Source organism: Alnus glutinosa, chromosome 3 (genome assembly GCF_958979055.1).
Source record: "Alnus glutinosa chromosome 3, dhAlnGlut1.1, whole genome shotgun sequence".
Classification (NCBI taxonomy): domain Eukaryota; kingdom Viridiplantae; phylum Streptophyta; class Magnoliopsida; order Fagales; family Betulaceae; genus Alnus; species Alnus glutinosa.
The window spans coordinates 17,042,761-17,062,592 of NC_084888.1; the positions used below are offsets into that span (position 1 = coordinate 17,042,761).

General features: G+C 40.3%; 1 protein-coding gene across 1 annotated transcript; it reads left to right on the forward strand.

Moving 5' to 3' along the window:
* The first annotated feature begins 17,203 nt into the window (after positions 1–17,203).
* On the forward strand, positions 17,204–18,634 carry LOC133863231 (uncharacterized). Its single transcript, XM_062299194.1, has one exon. It carries the CDS (start codon positions 17,204–17,206, stop codon positions 18,632–18,634), a length of 1,431 nt encoding a protein of 476 aa, XP_062155178.1.
* The last annotated feature ends 1,198 nt before the right edge of the window (positions 18,635–19,832 follow it).

Here is a 19,832-nt window from a genome sequence, read left to right on the forward strand (position 1 = left end):
AACTAATAACCCAAAACAAAAAGATGAGATAGCTGACACACCTTTGAAGGAACCATCCTACCGCAAAACTCCCCAATTTTTATTTATTTTTTTATTTTTTATTTTTCTTAAAGAAAACATCATGCTATCAGAGGACAGGACAAAAATCTCATCCTAGCATGGAAAGCATGTCTAGGACATGTCACAAACACCAATGGCTTTCTGAAGGGACTCAAACCTGCTACCATCTAGAGGTTTGGTAAGAATGTCAGCCAATTGGTTTTTAGTGGGGATGAAAGAGAGAGATACTACCTCGGATACCACAAGGTCACGCAAGAAGTGATGTCTGATGTCGATGTGCTTGGTCTGAGAGTGCTTAACGGGATTCTTGGAGATGTTGATAGCATTAGTATTATCACAGTTGATAATCATGGTATCTTGAGAGAATCCATAGTCGCCTAGCAGTGTCTTCATCCATAGTAATTGGGTACAACAGCTTCCCGTAGCAATATATTCAGCCTCAGTAGTGGAGAAAGATATAGAGGCTTGTTTCTTACTCATCCAAGGGACAAGATTGTTTCACTCATAGAACCATCCTCCTGAGGTGCTCTTTCTATCATCAGCATTTTCAGCCCAGTCTGCATCAGAGTATCCTGCAACAACAAGATTTATTTCTCTGGAATATCATATGCCATAAAGAAGAGTATCATTTACATACCTGATGATACGCTTGACTGCAGTGAGGTGAGATTCATTAGGATTTGCCTGAAAGTGAGCACAAACTCCCACACTGAAGGCAATGTATGGTCGGCTAGCTGTAAGATATAGGAGACTCCCTATCATACTCCTGTAAAGAGATGGATCAACTGGTTTCCCTGAAAGTTCACTACTAATCTTGACACTGGTGCTCATGGGAGTTCAGGCATGACTCTTTCCATCCAGACCAAAACGTTTCACCAGACCCTTGGCATACTTGGATTGGGAGATGAAGATGCCTTCAGCATTTTGTTTGACTTGAAGACCAAGAAAGTAGTTCAGCTCACCAATCATGCTCATCTCAAATTCTTGCTTCATCTCTTCAGAAAACTCATGGGCAAGAGAGTCTAAAGTAGCTCCAAAAATAATTTCATCAACATAGATTTGAGCAATGAGTTTGTGAATACCTTGATTTCTGATAAACAAGGTTCGATCATCTTGCCCCCTTGTAAATCCCTTAGTCAGGAGATAAGTGGTGAGACACTCATACCATGCCTGAGGAGCCTGCTTAAGCCCAAATAAAGCCTTTTTTAGCTTGTACACATGATGGGGATGATGAAGATCTTGAAATCCTTTCAACTGTTCTACACAAACCTCTTCTTGAAGAGCATCATTCAGAAATGCACTCTTTACATCCATTTGATACAACTTGAAACCAAGATGGCAAGCAATGGAGAGAAGAATTCTGATTGATTCTAACCTGGCAACCGGGGCAAAAGTTTCATCAAAGTCTACTCCCTCTATCTGAGTATATCCCTGGGCAACAAGACGGGCTTTATTCCGGACCACAATACCATGCTCATTAGTTTTGTTCTTGAAGATCCACTTGGTACCAATGATATTCTGTTCTACATGATGAGGAACCAAAGTCCAAACATCATTTCTAGTGAATTGATGGAGCTCTTCATGCATGGCAGACACCTAGCCCTCATCTTGAAGTGCTTCATCAATTTTCTTGGGCTCTGTTTGTGCAAGGTAGTAGCTGTAGGAGACTTGATTAGCTACTTCACCGGTAGGCTGGATGACTCTTTTTCTTAGCCTACGCCCTTCATCAACGATCCCAAGAAGCTGTTGAGGAGGATGATTAAGCTTCACCCATGATCGCTTGGGAGTATTTACTGGAGTATCCTCATCTTCGGACGCACTGGAAATTGTATCCGAAGTTGTGGGAGAGGAAGGAGGTTCATCCGTAGACACACTTAGAGAAGCCTTGATATTGTCAGTTGAAGTTACTAACGGATCAACTGAGTCAAGCTTATTTTCCTCCCTAATACTTGGTCTCTCAACTTCTTCATCACCAATAACAACATTTATGGATTCCATCACAGTCTCTGTTCTTTTATTGAAAACCCAGTAAGCACGACTGTTTGTGGAATATCCCAAAAATATACCTTCATCACTTTTGAGATCAAATTTCCCAAGATTCTCCCTGTCACGAAGGATATAGCATTTACTTCCAAAAGTTCTGAAGTACTTCAATGTGGGCTTTTTACCTCGCCAAATCTCATAGGGAGTCTTGTTTGTTTTAGGCCTTAGGTAGACTCTGTTGATAATATGACATGTAGTGTTAACTGTTTCTCCCCAAAAGTGTTGAGCGAGATTCTTTGAGTGGATCATCACACGAGCCATCTCCTGAATTACCCTGTTCTTCCGTTCTACATCTCCATTCTGCTGAGGAGTGATAGGAGAAGAAAATTCCTGCTTGATTCCATACGAAAGGCAGAATTCTTCAAACTTGGAATTTTTGAATTCTCTTCCATGATCACTGCGGATTCTCATAATTTGGCAATTTTGCTCAACCTGAATCTTCTTGAATAAATGTTGAGCTGCATCAAAAGCATCAGATTTTTCCCGAAGAGGAATAGCCCATGTATATCGAGAGAAATCATCCACAATTACTAGTATCTAACTTCTCCCACCTAGACTAGCAGTTCTAGTGGGACTCATGAGATCCATATGCAGTAATTCTAGATTTCTGGAAGTTTGAATACCTGAGGTCTTTTTATGAGCTGCTCGAGTCTGTTTCCCTAATTGGCAAGAACCACAGATTCCTTTCCCGGTCTTCTCCATTTTGGGCAGATCTTTAACAATATCTTTGCCCGCAATCTTCAACATATCGGTGAAATTCAGATGCCCCAGCCTTTGATGCCATAGTTCACTGTCATCTATGGTTGCCTTGTTGTAGAAAATTTGAGGATCTATTGTGAGACCGCGAAGACCATAGCAATTGTCAGCAGTTCTTTCTCCCCCCATAAGCCATTTGCCGCTACTATCAAATATATTACATTCCTTCTTGGAGAATTGCACCACCAAATCATTGTCACAAAATTGGCTGATGCTGCGGAGATTTTCCTTGAGCCCCTCCACATACAAAGCTTCCTGAGATGTTCGAGACCTGGAATGTTGATAATTCCTTTTCCAATAACTTTGGATTGGCTCCCATCTCCATAGGTGATCCTTCATCCTTTACCCATTTGAACTTCTTTCAATAGAGTCTCGTCACCTGTCATGTGTTTAGAACGTCCACTATCCAAATACCACAAACAAGTATCAAGAATTTTCAGGGCAGTATGAGAAACTAAACACAGATTGAAAAATGCAATCGACTTCTAAAATTAAACAAGTGTGTGCAATAGTGTGCAACAAAATATCACAATGCAAAATTAAAGGAGACATATATTTTGTTGACGAAGTGGAAACTCAATTAAGAGAAAAATCACTCCGGGGTAGCCAAACCCAGGATATCCACTATTCAGAAGACAAAGCTAGATACAAAGCAGTAACACTCACATACCCCTGATGCAGTGGTCGTACCTTACTCTCTAACGTGTAACCCAACACGAACGCTTCCCAACCAAGTCTCCTACCTGAAGGGGTCTTCAATGGAATCCTTTACCTTAGGGCCAACCCCTAAGATAGACTTCAGTTTTAGCACAGTAACAGCACTTGGCAACGGCTTAAGAGTGAGCAGATCAGCACAGTAACTCTAAAATACAACTCTCTAAGCACTAGCGGAATTCACCACGGAATTCTTGCAGTTCTCAGTGCCCAGAGGCCTCTATTTATAGGCTGGGGGCTCAAATGAGCGTCAGGCAAAATATAGCTGGGCGCTGTCCGGACAGGCAACTGTGCGACAGGATTTTCTGAAAATTTCACTGAGAAATCTTTCCTGTTTAAGAGCCGCGTCCAGACGGGATGGCTCATCGTCCGGACGGTCGTACATCCGCTGCAAGTAATTTCCATATAAGGCTTCGCGCGTCCGGACCATGAGAGGCAGGCGTCCAGACGGTTGAAGTTGAATCGGCAATTTCCTTATCTGTTGAACGCACGTCCGGATGGGTGCATTTGAATTGCGATTCTTGCCTTAAGGAGACACGCGCCCGAACGGGATACCACATCGTCCGGACGGTTGAAGTAATCTTCCCATATTTGGACTTGGAAAGAATCTGAAACAGGTCAAGTACTGAGAGGTGTCTGGACAAGCTGTTGAGTTGTCCAGACGGATGCAAGATGGAACAGAAACTTCTCGACACAGTGACGGGTCCGAACGGAAAATACATCGTCCGGACGGATGATGCTTGGTCTGTCTGGCGTACGGACGGTATGGCACGTCGTCCAGACGGGATGACATGTCGTCCGGACGGCTGACAGGGAACCGGAAATCTTCTGACTTGTAATTAGTGCAGAGTCTTCTGAATAGTGGAATCCCTGTGATAAAGCATCTTTACAAATAAGTGTTTTTGTCCAAAACAGAATGAGGCCAAAAACTAACATAGATTATCTTCCTTTTTGACCCAAACTTGATTGGAGGCTTTCTTTTTATTCATCAAGACAGATCTTTGTTCATTAGAGGAGAGGTAAGCTAACTTCTCACTAATGAGTTTAACTTGATCACTTAGCTTCCTAACTTGTTCTTCAAAACCTGGTTCATCTTTTCTAGAAGCATGAGATTTATTCAAAGGTTTTTGAGAATGAATATGGAAGCAATTGGGGCGAATATGACCATTTACACCACAGTGATGACATGTAGGTATAGAATGACTTGCCCCGTTATCTTGAGTATGATTATGAGACATGCTAGGTTTAATAAACATAGTTCTATGAACAGACATAGCATGAACAATAGAAGCAACTTTATCCATACTCAAATCAGACATGATAGAAGTCAAAGAATAATAACACTCAAGAATTTAATCTTCTCAGAGTGTACCAAGCTTTGATACCAATTGAAAATTGAAAATTGACTTCTAATATAAAGCAAGTGTGTGTGTGCACAATGTGTTAACAAAATAATCCGGAAATAAAATAACACATGATTTTTGTTAGTGAAGAGGAAACTCAAGATGAGAAAAACCACTCCGGGGCAGCCAAACCCAGGATATCCACTATTCAGAAGACAAGACTAGATACAAAGTAGTAACACTCACATACCCCAGATGTAGTGGTCGTACCTTGCTCTTTAACGTGTAACCCAACACGAACGCCTCCCAACCAGGTCTCCTACCTTAAGGGGTCTTCAATGGAATCCTTTACCTTATGGCTAACCCCTAAGATAGACTTCAGTTTAAGCGCAGCAACAGTACACACAACAACGGCTTCAAAGAGATCAACTCAGCTCAATAGACTCACAATATAGCTCTCTAAACACTAGTGGAATTCAATACCAAATTCTTGCAGTTCTCAAGCCTAGGGGCCTCTATTTATAGGGTGACAGTTCAAATGAGCGTCTGGCTTGATAAAACTGGGCGCTTTCTGGATGGTGGACATAGGCCGTCCGGACGGACAACTGTGCGACCGAAATTTCAAAAATTTTGCAAAAAATCTTTCTGTTTGAGACCCGCATCCGGACGGTCGCACGTTCGCTGCAAGTAACTTCCATATAGAGGCTTTGCGCGTCCGGACCAGGAGGATGGTCGTCCAGACGGTTGATCTGATGCACGCAATTTCTAAATTTGAAACACGCGCATCCGGACCATGATGACTAGCGTTCGGACATCTAGATTTGAATTGCGATACTTGCCTTATGGATGAACGCATCCGGACGGTTGCAGCAATCTTCCCATATCTGTGTTTTGAAAAGAAATCTTGAAACTTGATTGAACACGGAGGATCGTCAGGACGGGCAGCTGAATTGTTCGGACGGATGCAAACTAGAGTTGTTCGAAGCTTCTCGACACAGAGGAAGGTTCGGACGGTCGTTCGGACGGATGATGCTTTAGTTTGATGTGCGTCCGGACAGTATAACACGTCGTCCGGACGGCTGGTGGTTTTGACAGCTGGGCGTCTGGACGGTATGACACGTTGTCCGGACGGCTGGCAGGAACTGAGTTTTCTGACTTGCAAACTGTGCAGAATCTTCTGGAAACACTTATAAATAGAGGAATCCCTGTTAAAAAGTATCATTAGAAAGTGATTTTGTCCAACAGAATGTGGCCAATTACAATTTCACACGCACGTTTTTCCTTAATTAAACTAAGAAGCTACGCACCATAGCCTTAGAGGATTTGTGTCTTGTCCTTAAGCAAATTGTTTGACGCCAAAACCCTAACTACTTGTAGTTATATATAGGTTTTTTTCTCTTGTAAAAGGTGTGGGGGGTGGAGGCGAAAAGCCCCTCTTTGTACATAGCATCTTTGGCTTTTATTCTCTTGCAATTTTCTCTCTTGTAATTCTTCTATTTATTTTTATGTTCTTAGTGAAATTTAGTATTTTCTTTTTAGTGATGAGTAGTTAATTTTTCAACTAAGGTTGAGGATGAAACCTCACCTTTGAAGAGCAATAATATTTTCATGAGAGTTTATGCTATCCAATTTTATTGGGTTTAATATTTTCAATGTTTTACTATTTTTCAATTATTGAGATGATTTCTTGGATATCTATTGTGATTTCCGGATGCATGTGATGATTTGAGATAATCTCACTTAATTGATTGCTTGAATTTTTCATTTATGAAAACATTAGATATTCATTGTGTTTCGTTCTACGGATACATTTGATGATTTGGTTTAAACCGGATATCTTTTGTGATTTGTGCAAAGAACGGATTCATTGAATGATTTAATTAATTTTTGAAGCATAGTAGAACATACATAAAATTTGTAAAGTGAGAACTTCGGATATGTATTAACGAACATGAGAATATGTTGCGGTGATTTGGTGGGTGTGGATTCTAAAACCTTAGTACATTTTGTTTTGTTTTATTTTATTTTATTTTTCTTTTATTCACAAAAGCCCAAAATTTGGAACTAGGTTAAAATAGAATTAGTTTAAAAAGAAATTAATTTTTGCAATGCAATTCTCTGTGGATTCGACCTCACACTTGTACACACACTATATTGCAAACGATTCATACGCTTGCGAGTATTAAAATTTGCACATCATACATCTATTCTCATTCAATTGTGTTAGTATTTTATATTGGCAACATTCTGGTTGACAAAAACACTTTATGTAACGGTTGCTTTTAATAGGATTATCGGTTCTATTCAGAATCTTCAAGTAATATGGACAGTGTCTCATTTCATGTCATGTGTATGGTCACAAGTTTCTAAAAAGAGGTCCATGAAGATTCCATGCAATTTTCAAGTAAGAACAGCCGGTTCCTGTGCAACCGTCCGGATGAGCCTTTGAAGGCGTTCGGATGCCCCGCAGTGTCTAGAAGCTTCAGCATTGTAGAATGTCTGGACTTCAGAGCAACACCGTCCGGACGCTAGGTCAATCAGTATTCAACAAGGAGTTGGATTTCATAAGTCGACACTGTTTGGGAAGTCTCTGCAAGCCGTCCGGCCGACATGGCAACACATTCGGACAAAGTCCAGTATTTCAAAATATTCCAGAGTTCCGTTCGAACGCGGAAAGGATTTTAGCAAAGACTGTCCGGACACTTGGTCAAGCCGTCCGGAAGAAAACCTGATAAAGATAGAATTGCGCTGTTTCTAAAAGGATATCGCAGAAAACCGTCCAGATAAGGCTAACTTCCGTCTAGATGCTTGCCAGCCAGAGCCCGAATCTCAGCAGTTTTAGGTTTCCTATAAGCCTATAAATAGAGGGCCCTAGGCTTGTGTTTTGTACAGAATTCGGTGTTGAATTCTCTTAGCTTTGAGAGGGTGTTTTGGGAGAATTTAAGATCCGCTAGCTCTCAAGCCGATGATGGTGTGTGCTCAACAATTCGTGTGAAGTCTTTCTTAGGGGTCAGCCCTAAGGTAAAGGAATCCATCAAAAACCCCTTCAGGTGGAAGATCTGGTTGGGAAACGTTCACGATGGGCTTCATGTCAGAGTTAAAGGTATGACTACTGCATAGGGTTATGTGAGTACGAGTGTCTTGTAACTAGCTTTGTTTTTGGATAGTGGATTTCCTGGGTTTGGCTGCCCCTGAGTGGTTTTTCTCCTAATAGAGTTTTCACTTCGTAACAAATATCTTGTCTTATTTAAATTCAGCATTTAAGATATTTGTTTGCACACAAACACACACACTTGGTTTAAATTAGAAGTCAATAATTATTTTCAATTGGTATCAGAGCTGGTTACACTTGTGTTTTAGATTTATTTCTTGAGTGTGATCCGTGACTTCTTCTAAAATAAATCTTCCTGAGTTCTCTGAAGATGGTTTTTATGATTTCTCTAAAGATACCATTTTGATAGGTAAACTCTTTAAGAAATCCAAAAGAGAACTCAAGAAGATTAAGCAAGAAAAAGAGTCTTTGTTTTTACAATTATCTTAATCACATGTTTTGATTGACTCTTTGAAATCTGAGAATACCATGCTTTTTGATATTGTTGATGCACTAGAGAATAAATTAAAAGAATAAGAGGATCTCTTGAAAAAAATTCTCTAGTAATAACTTGAAAAGCATGCTTTGTATTCATATAGATATTTCTAACAAACCTGATTTGATTGTTAATGATTTAAGTACTTCTACTTCACATGCTTCTAATTCTGAATTAGATTCTATTGATATTAAACCTGTGATAGAAGATACAACTTGTTTAGATAATTCTTGCTTAACTATTCATGTGATGCCTAACTCCAAGGAATTAGGAATACAAGGTAAATTTATTCCTAAATGTCATAATTGTGGGAAGATTGGTCATATTAGGTCAAATTGTTATTTGTTGAAATCCCACAGGCCTTGGATTAAGCCGGATGCTCTGAGGAAAAGTGAAGTTGAAGATTCTTCCTCATCAAAATATGTCCTTCACATAGGAGACATATAAATGGTAAGGGCAATATTGTTTGTAAGAATACTAACCATATTTCTGCAGAGAAAGTCAAGCAGCATTCCAACAAAAGAAGCATGCCCACCTATCATCACTGCGGCATCACTGGTCACATCCGACCCAAATGTCCACAGCTCCAAGCTCAGAAGAAGAAGGCTTAGAGGAAGTTGCCTACTAAGACCACATCAGGTACTCTACCATGCAAGACATCAGGTTCCATGGCATCAGCGGCAACAACAGCGGTCTGTTCTGAAGAACACATCAAGGCACTACAAGAAAAAGCCACAAAAGCCCGATAGCAACCATGCCTATGAAAGGTTGCTGAGCTTGTTACAAGGGATGTTGAGGAGAATTGACAGTAAGACCAATACCCTATCACATCTGTCATGGGTACACCAAGGTTGAGTCAGAAAGGATGAGACCATTCACCCCTTGAGGGGGAGTGGACTCACTTAATATAGGTGCAGTCTCACCATGCCTAGGATTTTCGTTCCTAAATCCTAGTGCATACCAGGTATGTTTGCATTGCATTGATTGCCATATCTTATATATCCTATTTTTTCCTTGCATTCTACTTGAGGAACCACCTTTTCTATCCCAAGATTTTCTCTTGGTTGCTTTGAAAATTTTCTGCAGGTACATTCTAAGGATGACAAAGAAAGCATGGCACTGCTTTTCTATCTTGATATAGTCAAACCTCTCTCCCTGAGGTCAGGTTTGCTCTTATCTTACATGCTTGGACTAAACTATCTTCTTCTCTGTCTAAGTATGCTTTTGTTGTTTTTCTATTTTATTGTTTTCAACAAAAAAAAAAAAAAAATGGGGGAGAAGATGCAGAATTTTTATTTTTTTTGAGAGTTGCTTTTCAGATATTGTATGTGTTTTTGCCTGATATCTCAGGTCATTATGCATTAATTGAGTATGCTTATATATGATTGAGAGTTTATGCTTGATATCTGTGAAGTTTTCTTGGGCATCTTAATTCTAGATAGTTGCTTTTCTCATGCGATTAAAAATTGTGTACCATCCAAAGCTCCCCTAAGGTATTTTTTTTCTCTCTGACTTTTAGCTTCTGGAAATTCTAATGAGAGATTTTTTTTTTGCTAAGTTGGTCAAATTGACCAACTCGCTAATTGAACCTAGAACCCATAAATTCTGGCATTCTTTCTAAGTTGTAGCACCAAGTGATAAAAATCATTCAAAACTGAATAAATATGGCTAAATAAATAAAAATCTACTGCTTTTGTGCTATAAATCTGTTCTTAAAATTGTCCCTATAGAAACAGTCAGTGACCAAATCATTGCGAAAATAGACGGTCACTAAAGGACGAAGTAAAAGAAAAGTGTTGCAGCTTAGGGAGAGTGTATCAAATGAGGGTAGCTAGGCCCTAGTAAAATAAAGTTTGACTTTTGACTGATCTAACATTGATTTTCTCTCTTATTTAGAAAATCCAGTTGCTTTAAGTCATTTTAGTAAACTTTATACCTTATTGAGAAAGCTTTCACATACACACGCATTGCATGAGTTAAGTTTACTATTGAAAAATTTCTATCTGCAAGGAAATTTTTGTGTTTATTGACTCTTAACTCTCAATTATATCTTGCTATATTTTTGAAATACTATTTGATTTTTTTTTTCAGTTATTTATACATGCGTGTTGTGAAGCTAACGTTAGGAAATTTTTGTTCTGCATATTTCCCTCTGCTTTTCAGCTTCTAGTGTGAAGTGTCCAGATAGATATGTTCTTGCATCTGGACGTGCTCGGCTCTGTCGATCTCTTATCTGATAGCATACCGTCTGGACAAGTATGTATCACGTCCAGACACGAGCTTTTTGCTTTCTCTGCCAAACACACACACACACACACTACTTTTTGCATGTTCTATCATGTTGTGTTGTGTGTGTTTTCTCTTGGACTGTTTCCGAGATTTTGGCATTCTCTGCACATCTTTTCTCATTTCCAGGTATTTCCTTTGACTTTCCTTATTCTCTTAAGCTTTGGTTCTGTTTAGAATATTGGAATCTTTAATTGATTATAATTTGAGAGATTGTGCATGAATATCTTTTTCTGTCTTTATGTTAGATGGATATTACTAATCTGTGCCTTTTTGATTGCTATATCTACTTTTCTATTTCTTTATGCATCCAATTAATAGCCATCATCATACCCATTCTTTTTGAAACTAACAAGATCTAATATTTCCTTGTGGTGTTATTTTTGAATAGATTTTTGTTTAAATATTTTTAGGAATATGTTGTCCGGCGGCTTCCAGCATAGTGTCAGACAGAGGGCTCTTTGGAAAATAGACCAGTTTTGAAATCATATGTTCCAGAGATCTCAAATTTTAGATGAGCTCATTCCCCCTGCTCATATAGAGTCTTCCATAACCTTTTCCTCTAGATCTGCACTAGCTAGAAATTCTGTTAGTTTGTAATTGGCCTCATTCTGATTGGACAAAATCACTTATGTGTAAAGATGCTTTTCAACAGGGATTCCACTATTCAGAAGTATTTCAAAAGATTCTGCACTGTTTGCAAGTCAGAGATTTCGAATCCTTGCCAGCCGTCCGAACGACATGTCATCCCGTTCGGACGCTCATCTGTCCATAGTTCCAACCGTCCGGACGACGTGCCATACCGTTCGGACGCACGACAGACCAAAGCATCATCTGTCAGGACGACATGGATTTCCGTCTGGACTTCCGAGCGTCTCAGCAGCTCGTCCAGACGACTCTCAGTAATCGAGCTTCAGATTTTCTTTTCAAAAGTAAATATGGGAAGATTTCTGCAACCGTCCAGACGACATGGATTCCCTTCCGGACGCGCTACTCCTTAAGGCAAGTTCATAATTCAAACTCAACCGTTCGAACGTCAATCTGCCATGGTTCGGATGCGCGTTCAACAGATATGGAAATTGTGTGTAGAAGATCAACCATCTGGACGGCCATCCCCCATGGTCCAGACGTGTGAAGCGTGCGACCGTCCCGTCCGGACGCGGCTCCCAAACAGGAAAGATTTTCAGCGAAAATCTCAGAATTTTGGTCGCACAGTTTTCCGTCCGGACAGCCCATGTCCACCGTCCGAACGGCGCCCGTATTTATCAAGACAGTCGCCCATTTGAACCCTCAGCCTATAAATAGAGGTCCCTGAGCATTGAGAACAGCAAGAATTCAGTAGTGAATTCCATACAGCTTAGAGAGGGTGTTTAGGGAGATATTGAAGATATGTTAGCTCTCTAGCTTTGCCAGTGTGTTGATAAGCGTCGAATGTTACACATTCAAGCCCCTTAACTTATATATGTTAATTCCTTAGCATTGTTATTTGTTTGATTTTGTGTTGTTTTAATGTTTTCAGGTTTTAAATAAAGATGCAATTAATTTCATTAATTTTGGGCTTAAAGAACACTTTGAGAAGACCTAGAAGATATGTTTAAACTTAACCAATCATAATAGAGTACCTATATGATGTGGTTAAGTTTAATCAAATCAAGTGAAGGATTAAATCGGAATTTCTCTACTAAGAGTCAAAATCGGATTGGATTCAAATTTGAATTCTGCATATGTCTCAGTGTTTGGATCATAACTTTTACGTCAGATTCGGATTGCAATGAAATTGGTGGTGTTGGAAAGCTATTAAAAAATGAAACAAATATGTCCGAAATAACTTTTTCCAAATTCGGACATTTACTATGAAAAAATCGTCCCGAAATAAAAGACCGCAATTTTAGATGAATTTGGAATCCTTTTCCTATTTGGATTGAAGTTTCAATCTCCTACTTGGACAAGAAGACTCAAGAGACGATTTTTATGAAATTTCAAGAGCTTTTAGGCCTCTCCTAATCTCTATAAATAGGTCTCTAAACATTGAAGAAAGACACATTGCTACCTAGAGCAAATTTAGAGAAAAACTTCTTGAAGGCTTGAAGAGTTGAAGAGAAGTAATCATAGCAAGAGGCCATTGCAGGAACGTCATGAGCGGCTAAAAACCTTTGTAGGGTATTGATGTAGCCCTATCCAAGCACAATGGTTTGATTGTATTTTAATTTAGAGAATTTTAGTTTATGCATGTTGGTTGTATAATTATGAGAATTGCTACAATTTGATATTATTCTTCATCTTTTAATGCAACTGTTCTCCAATTCATAATCAATATTGGTAGAATTCTTCTCTTGTCTTAGAAAGCTTCTTACCTTTTTTGAACTCAAATCATTCTTATTTTCTGTGATCATGAGAATGATGATTATACAACGGGTTTAATTGACATATGATCAAGAGGATTAGATAGGTCATGCCTAGGGAAGACGAATCGTACTACACCCTAGTTTAGTGTAATTTAGGTAGACGATTCGTACCAACCGAAGATGGGTTATACTTCTCCATTGATTGTATGTATCCTATTAAAGACGTAGCTAATCCATGCCTAGGGAAGACGGGTTGTACCGCATCTTAGTGGTTAGGTGGTAGGTCCGTGCCAACCGAAGATGGATTATACTTATTCTTTAATATGGTAACCTCTTGTTTATTTATAGCATGCATATAATGAATTTCTCTAATTAAATATGATTAACCATTAATGTGCGGATAGCGGTGAAGTCAATACTCTACTCTCTCTCTCTTATATTTCAATTCTCTTTTACGTTTATTTTATGCACTTTAGTTAATTACAAATTCAACAATCTTTTCTTTAGTTATTTTTAATCTTTACAAACTTGATAGCAATACCCCTGCAGTCCTTGAGGTTCGACACCCTCTCTATAACCTTATCCTACAAGGATTCATCCTATTGCGAGTGGTTATTTATTATTGATATATTTTGGTAAACAAAAGACCACATCAATTTTTGGCGCCGTTGCCGGGGACTGCAAACGGTTATGTTATTAAGTTTTAAAGATTAAATCTAGCTTCATTATTTTCTATTTCTTTTTACTCTTGATTTTCGTTTCTAATTTTGCTTTTAGTTTTTCTTTTCCTTTTCCCTCTTAGTTTTCCTCGCTGACCGCCATCATCATCTACAGCAGCTAAATTCCAGCATTCCTACAGGCCGTTTGTGAGCTTTTATTCTGTTTTTATCTTTATTTTGTTTTGTTGTATGCTGGGTTGTCGTTCTTTATCATTGCCTTTAATTTCTTGCGACCCGACATTGAACGCACTCTTAGACAACTTAGATCCAAAAGGAACTCTAATTTGCTAGGAGAACGCACCACTGAGACTATGGGTGACGATAACCCTATGGCTTTGAGAGATCATTATTTCCCTACCACATACACTTCTCCCACATGTCTCAGGCTGCCAGATGTGACGCATCCCACAATGAGATTAAGCCTAGTACTTTACAGAGTTTACCATCTTTTCTACGACTTAGTACTGAAAATCCTTACGACTTCCTCGGTGAATTCCTAGCAATTTGTTCTACCATTAAATTGAGTGGTTTCACCGAGGACACTCTAAGGATGCGTCTCTTTCCCTTCTCTCTCAAGGAAAGAGCCAAACATTGGTTTCATTCCTTAGCACCAAACTCCATTACTTCTTGGGCTCAATTGCAACAAGAATTTCTGAAGAAGTATTTTCCCATAGGCAAGACCAATGATATTAGGAGAGCTATCATTAGTATCTCCCAATATGAGGGAGAACAACTGTATGAGACCTGGGAAAGACTCAAGGACCTACTTAGATCATGCCCACACCACGCTGTCCCGAAGTGGCAACTAATGCAAAGCTTCTATGAAGGCTTGACTGAGCCTAATAGACAAATGGTAGATGCATTTTGTGGGGGAACATTTATGATGAAAAGTGAGGACGAAGCATGGACATTATTTGAAAAATTGAGTAATAATTCCATTCAGCATGCATCCACTAGACGTAGAGTGCCTGCACCTAAAGCACCAAAGACCGAAGGTTTTTTTGAAATAGGACATTCTTCAAATGTAGCTACCCAAGTAGTTGATGCTGTCACTAGGAAATTAGATCAAATGATGGTTGCTGGTTTTGCTCCTAATTCTACTCACATGCACACACAGCACGCACCATGCTCATTCTGTTCTAGTCCTATGCATCACGCAAATGATTGTCCTACTGTAGGAAAGTTTTCTGATGATTCAACTGAGCAAGTCAATGCAGTTTTTTCACATCCGGGTAATGATCCATACTCCAATACTTACAACCCAGGGTGGAGAAATCATCCAAATTTCTCATGGAAGGCTCAAGCTTCAAGTAACTCAGTCCCAGGGGTGCATAATCAAGCTCAATCTAACAGGCAGCCCTACCAATCTTCTTCCACATACCGCCCTTCACAGCAGCAATCTCAGGCCACACCATCTTCTCAGTCAAATTCTGGCATTCAGGCTCAGATGTTGAAACTTCTAGGCAAGATCAATTAGAAGGTGGACTCTCAGAATCAGATAGTGAACTCTCACTCTCAATCCATCGCCAAGTTAGAGGCTCAAATGGGACAGATGGCTAATACCCTCAACAAGAGAGAAGAGGGGACACTTCCAAGTCAGCCGGTGGCCAACCCAAAGGGACACTACATGGTAGAAGGCAATACTTCACATCACCAACAAGTTCAAGCCATGGGGAACTGAAGCCCACCACAGTGATTCTACAGTTGGCTGATTGGTCTATTAAGAAACCAAGAGGGGTAATAGAAAATGTCATCATCAAAGTAGATAAGTTTTTCTTCCCAGTGGACTTCATCATACTTGACACTAAGCTTGTTCCCAATCCTGAGAAGCCGATCCCAGTCATCCTTGGGCGCCCTTTCTTAGCCACAGCCAATGCATGCATCAACTGTCGTACAGGAGTCATGGAGATCTCCTTTGGTAATATGAAGGTTAGGCTAAATATCTTCAATGCATTCCAGCATGCACCTGATCAGAACGAGTGTTTCTTTGTGGACAACATTGAAGAATATGTAGAAGATTCACTCCCCAGTATTTTGGCAAGGGATCCTTTGGAAGATTGCTTAACTCACTTTGGCTCTGAAGACTTCAACACCAATCAATACATTGATAAAGTAAATGTCTTGCTAGAGACAACTGCCAGTGCAAATTTTCATCCATGGAGACTACCCAAGGAGCCCCTACCTCCAACTTCAAGCACTCCTCTCGTTCCTTCCCTTGAGTCTCCATCGAAGCTTGAATTGAAGCCACTACCATACAAGCTCAAGTATGCCTTCCTCAGCTCTAATGATACCTTGCCAGTCATCATTGCTTCAAATCTACAAAAGGACCAAGAAGATAATTTATTAGCAGTATTGAAGAAGCATAAAGAGGCTATTGGATGGATTGTAGTGATTTGAAGGGCATTGACCCCTCCATCTGTATACACCGGATTCATTTAGAGGAAGATGCTCGACCGTCTCGTGAGGCACAGCGCCGGCTGAATCCCAATATGAAAGAGGTAGTGATGAAGGAGGTGGTCAAATTACTCGATGCAGGTATCATCTACCCTATCTCCAATAGCAAGTGGGTGAGCCCCACCCAAGTGGTTCCAAAGAAGTCTAGCATCACAATGGTAGAGAACTCAGCTGGCGAATTGATTCCCCAGCGCACAACCACGGGATGGCGCGTCTGTATTGACTACCGCAAGCTCAACTCCCATACTCGGAAGGATCACTTTCCACTCCCATTCATTGATCAGATCCTAGAGCGTCTTGCTGGCCAAAGCTACTACTGTTTCCTAGATGGGTACTCCGGGTATAATCAAGTGGCAGTTGATCCTCAAGACCAAGAGAAGACGACATTTACTTGCCCCTTTGGCACCTTCGCTTATAGGCGCATGCTCTTTGGATTATGCAATGCACCTACCACTTTTCAGCGATGCATGATGTCGATCTTCTCATACATGGTAGAAAAATTTCTGGAGGTATTTATGGATGATTTCTCTGTTTTTGGTTCCTCCTTTGATACATGTCTCCACAATCTATCACTTGTGCTTCAACGTTGCAAAGAAACAGATTTGATCTTAAGCTGGGAGAAGAGCCACTTCATGGTGCAAGAGGGAATAGTTCTGGGCCATATAGTATCTAAAAGAGGAATTGAGGTGGATCGTGCCAAAGTTGAGCTGATTGAAAATCTACCACCACCTACTTCAGTGAAGTAGATTCGTTCCTTCCTTGGGCATGCCGGCTTCTATCGCCGCTTCATCAAGGATTTCAATAAGATTTCAAGACCCTTGTGTAATTTACTTGCCAAGGATACTACTTTCCACTTTGATGATGCATATCTAGAGGCATTCCATAAGCTCCGTTCTATGCTATCTTCTGCTCCCATCATGAAGCCTCCCGACTGGTCTTTGCCGTTTGAAATCATGTGTGATGCATCTGATTATGCTGTGGGTGCGGTCCTGGGACAATATGAAGGCAAGCTTCCTCATGTCATCTACTATGCTAGCAAGACTCTGATGGATGCTCAAGTCAATTACACAACAACAGAAAAAGAGCTACTAGCCATTGTCTTTGCCTTGGATAAATTCCGCTCATATCTTTTGGGATCCAAGGTAATCATCTACTCAGATCATGCGGCTCTGCGCCATTTGCTGGCCAAGAAAGAAACTAAGCCCCAGTTGATTCGATGGATACTTCTTCTGCAAGAATTCGACACCAAAATACGGGACAAGAAGGGAACTGAGAATGTTGTCGCCGACCACCTATCACGGATTATGTTTGAGAAACCTCAGCCTATTCCAGTTAATGATTCCTTCCCGGATGAGCAGCTATTTGAGATTACTTCGAGGGAGCCGCCTTGGTATGCTGATATTGTTAACTATTTAGCCACAGGTCGGATCCCTTCTCATTGGTCTAAACAAGACAAGGATCGCTTCTTCAAGCAAGTCCGATCTTATTTTTGGGAAGCTCCAGAGTTATTCAAGTATTGTGCTGATCAGATAATCCGCCGCTATGTTACCGAGAGTGAATTCCACAATATTCTTACATTTTGCCATTCATTAGCATGTGGAGGACACTTTAGTGCCAAGAAAACTGCAGCCAAGGTTTTACAGAGCGGATTCACATGGCCTACCTTGTTCAAAGATGCCTATGGGTTTTGTCGGGCTTATGAGAGGTGCCAACGCCTTGGAGCTATGTCTCGGAGAGACATGATGCCACTAAGCCCTATCCTAATTGTTGAAATCTTTGACGTTTGGGGTATCGACTTCATGGGACCCTTCCCACCATCTTTTGGGTTTGAGTATATTCTTGTAGGAGTGGATTATGTCTCTAAATGGGTCGAGGCTGTGGCCACCAAGACTAATGATCACAAGGTTGTGGTCAAATTCATCCAGGCCAACATTTTCAGTCGATTCGATACCCCACGGGCCATCAGAGGTAAGTACTTTTGCAATCGGTTTCTCAAGACGTTGCTCCTTAAATATTCTGTCTCACACAAAGTAGCCACTCCCTACCATCCTCAAACTAGTGGCCAAGTAGAAGTTTCCAACAGGGAGATTAAGCACATTCTAGAGAAGACCGTTAGGCCAGATCGCAAGGATTGGTCCCTGCACCTCCATGATACACTGTGGGCCTATCGCACAGCTTACAAGACATCAATCGGTATGTCTCCATACCGGATTGTTTGTGGCAAGGCATGCCACCTTCCTGTGGAACTAGAGACAAAGCTCTGTGGGCAATCAAGCAGTTCAATTTTGACAAGAAAGAAGCTAGCTCTCATCGGGAACTTCAGTTGACAGAATTGGAGCTGCGCAATGATGCATATGAGAATGCTCGCATTTATAAGGAAAAGACAAAGGCATTTCATGACCGACATATTCTGCCCAAGTCCTTTGTGCGAGAACAATAGGTATAGCTTTTCAATTCCAAACTCCGGCTTTTTCCTGGGAAGCTTCGCTCCAGATGGGATGGCCCTTTCATAGTCACGTCAATGTCTCTACATGGCGCCGTCAAATTACAGGACCTAAAGGATGGCACTTTGTTCAAAGTCAACGGCCAAAGATTGAAGCCCTACATAGAGGGCGTTGCACAGAATGAAGATACTACTTCCATCCACTTGGCGGATCCCATCTACTTGGACTAGAGGAGTTTTTCTTACCCTTCCTCATTTTTATTTTTGATTTCTTTGTGGATCTGGTTTGTCTGGCTGAAGACGTTAAACTTAGCGCTAATGGAAGGCAACCCACTTTACTAACACTTCTCTTATTGATTTTCTTGATGCTTATTATAAAGCTGGAGTAGTGCTTTGTTTTTTTTGGGACAAGCATTCTTGCGTTGAAGTTTGGGGGAGTACAACTAGCCCCAATTTTTTTCCTTCCACCCGGTATTGTATCTCTATCTATACATTGGGGACAATGTATCGTTTAAGTTTGGGGGTGGGAAAAATATTTTGTTGTCCTATTATAGATATTATGACTGCCTGATCATGCTATTTCTAAGAATTTGGTGGAACTTTAATTTTGATTTGTCATGATCACTTGACAAGTGAATTAAGAAGTTTTGTTATTTTCTTTGGCAGCATGAGATATTACTTATTTCAATTTGATTCTCACAAGCACACTAGCACGTAGTCTGTGGGGTATGAAATTTGAAATCAGTTATGTTTGTTATCAATATCTTGGATGCAGCTGGGAAACTTATTGGAGGAATAACCTTAGCATAAAAAAAACAAAAAAAAAAAAGAATAATATTGATCACTTTGAGCTTTTCACTGAGTAACCGGATCTCTTGCCTCATTAAGCATTGAGTATTCGCGTCAAAAGGTGGAAGTTTACCTTGATTGATAAATGGCTAAGTTTAGCTTCGTAGCCTTTTTGACTCGAGTTAGTAAGTCTTTAGGGTGTTTTACACCTAGTGCCCTAAAATCATCTGGTTTGGGAGTCATTAACCTAATACTCATTACATGGGTCAATTAGAAAGCTTAAGGGAGCTAAG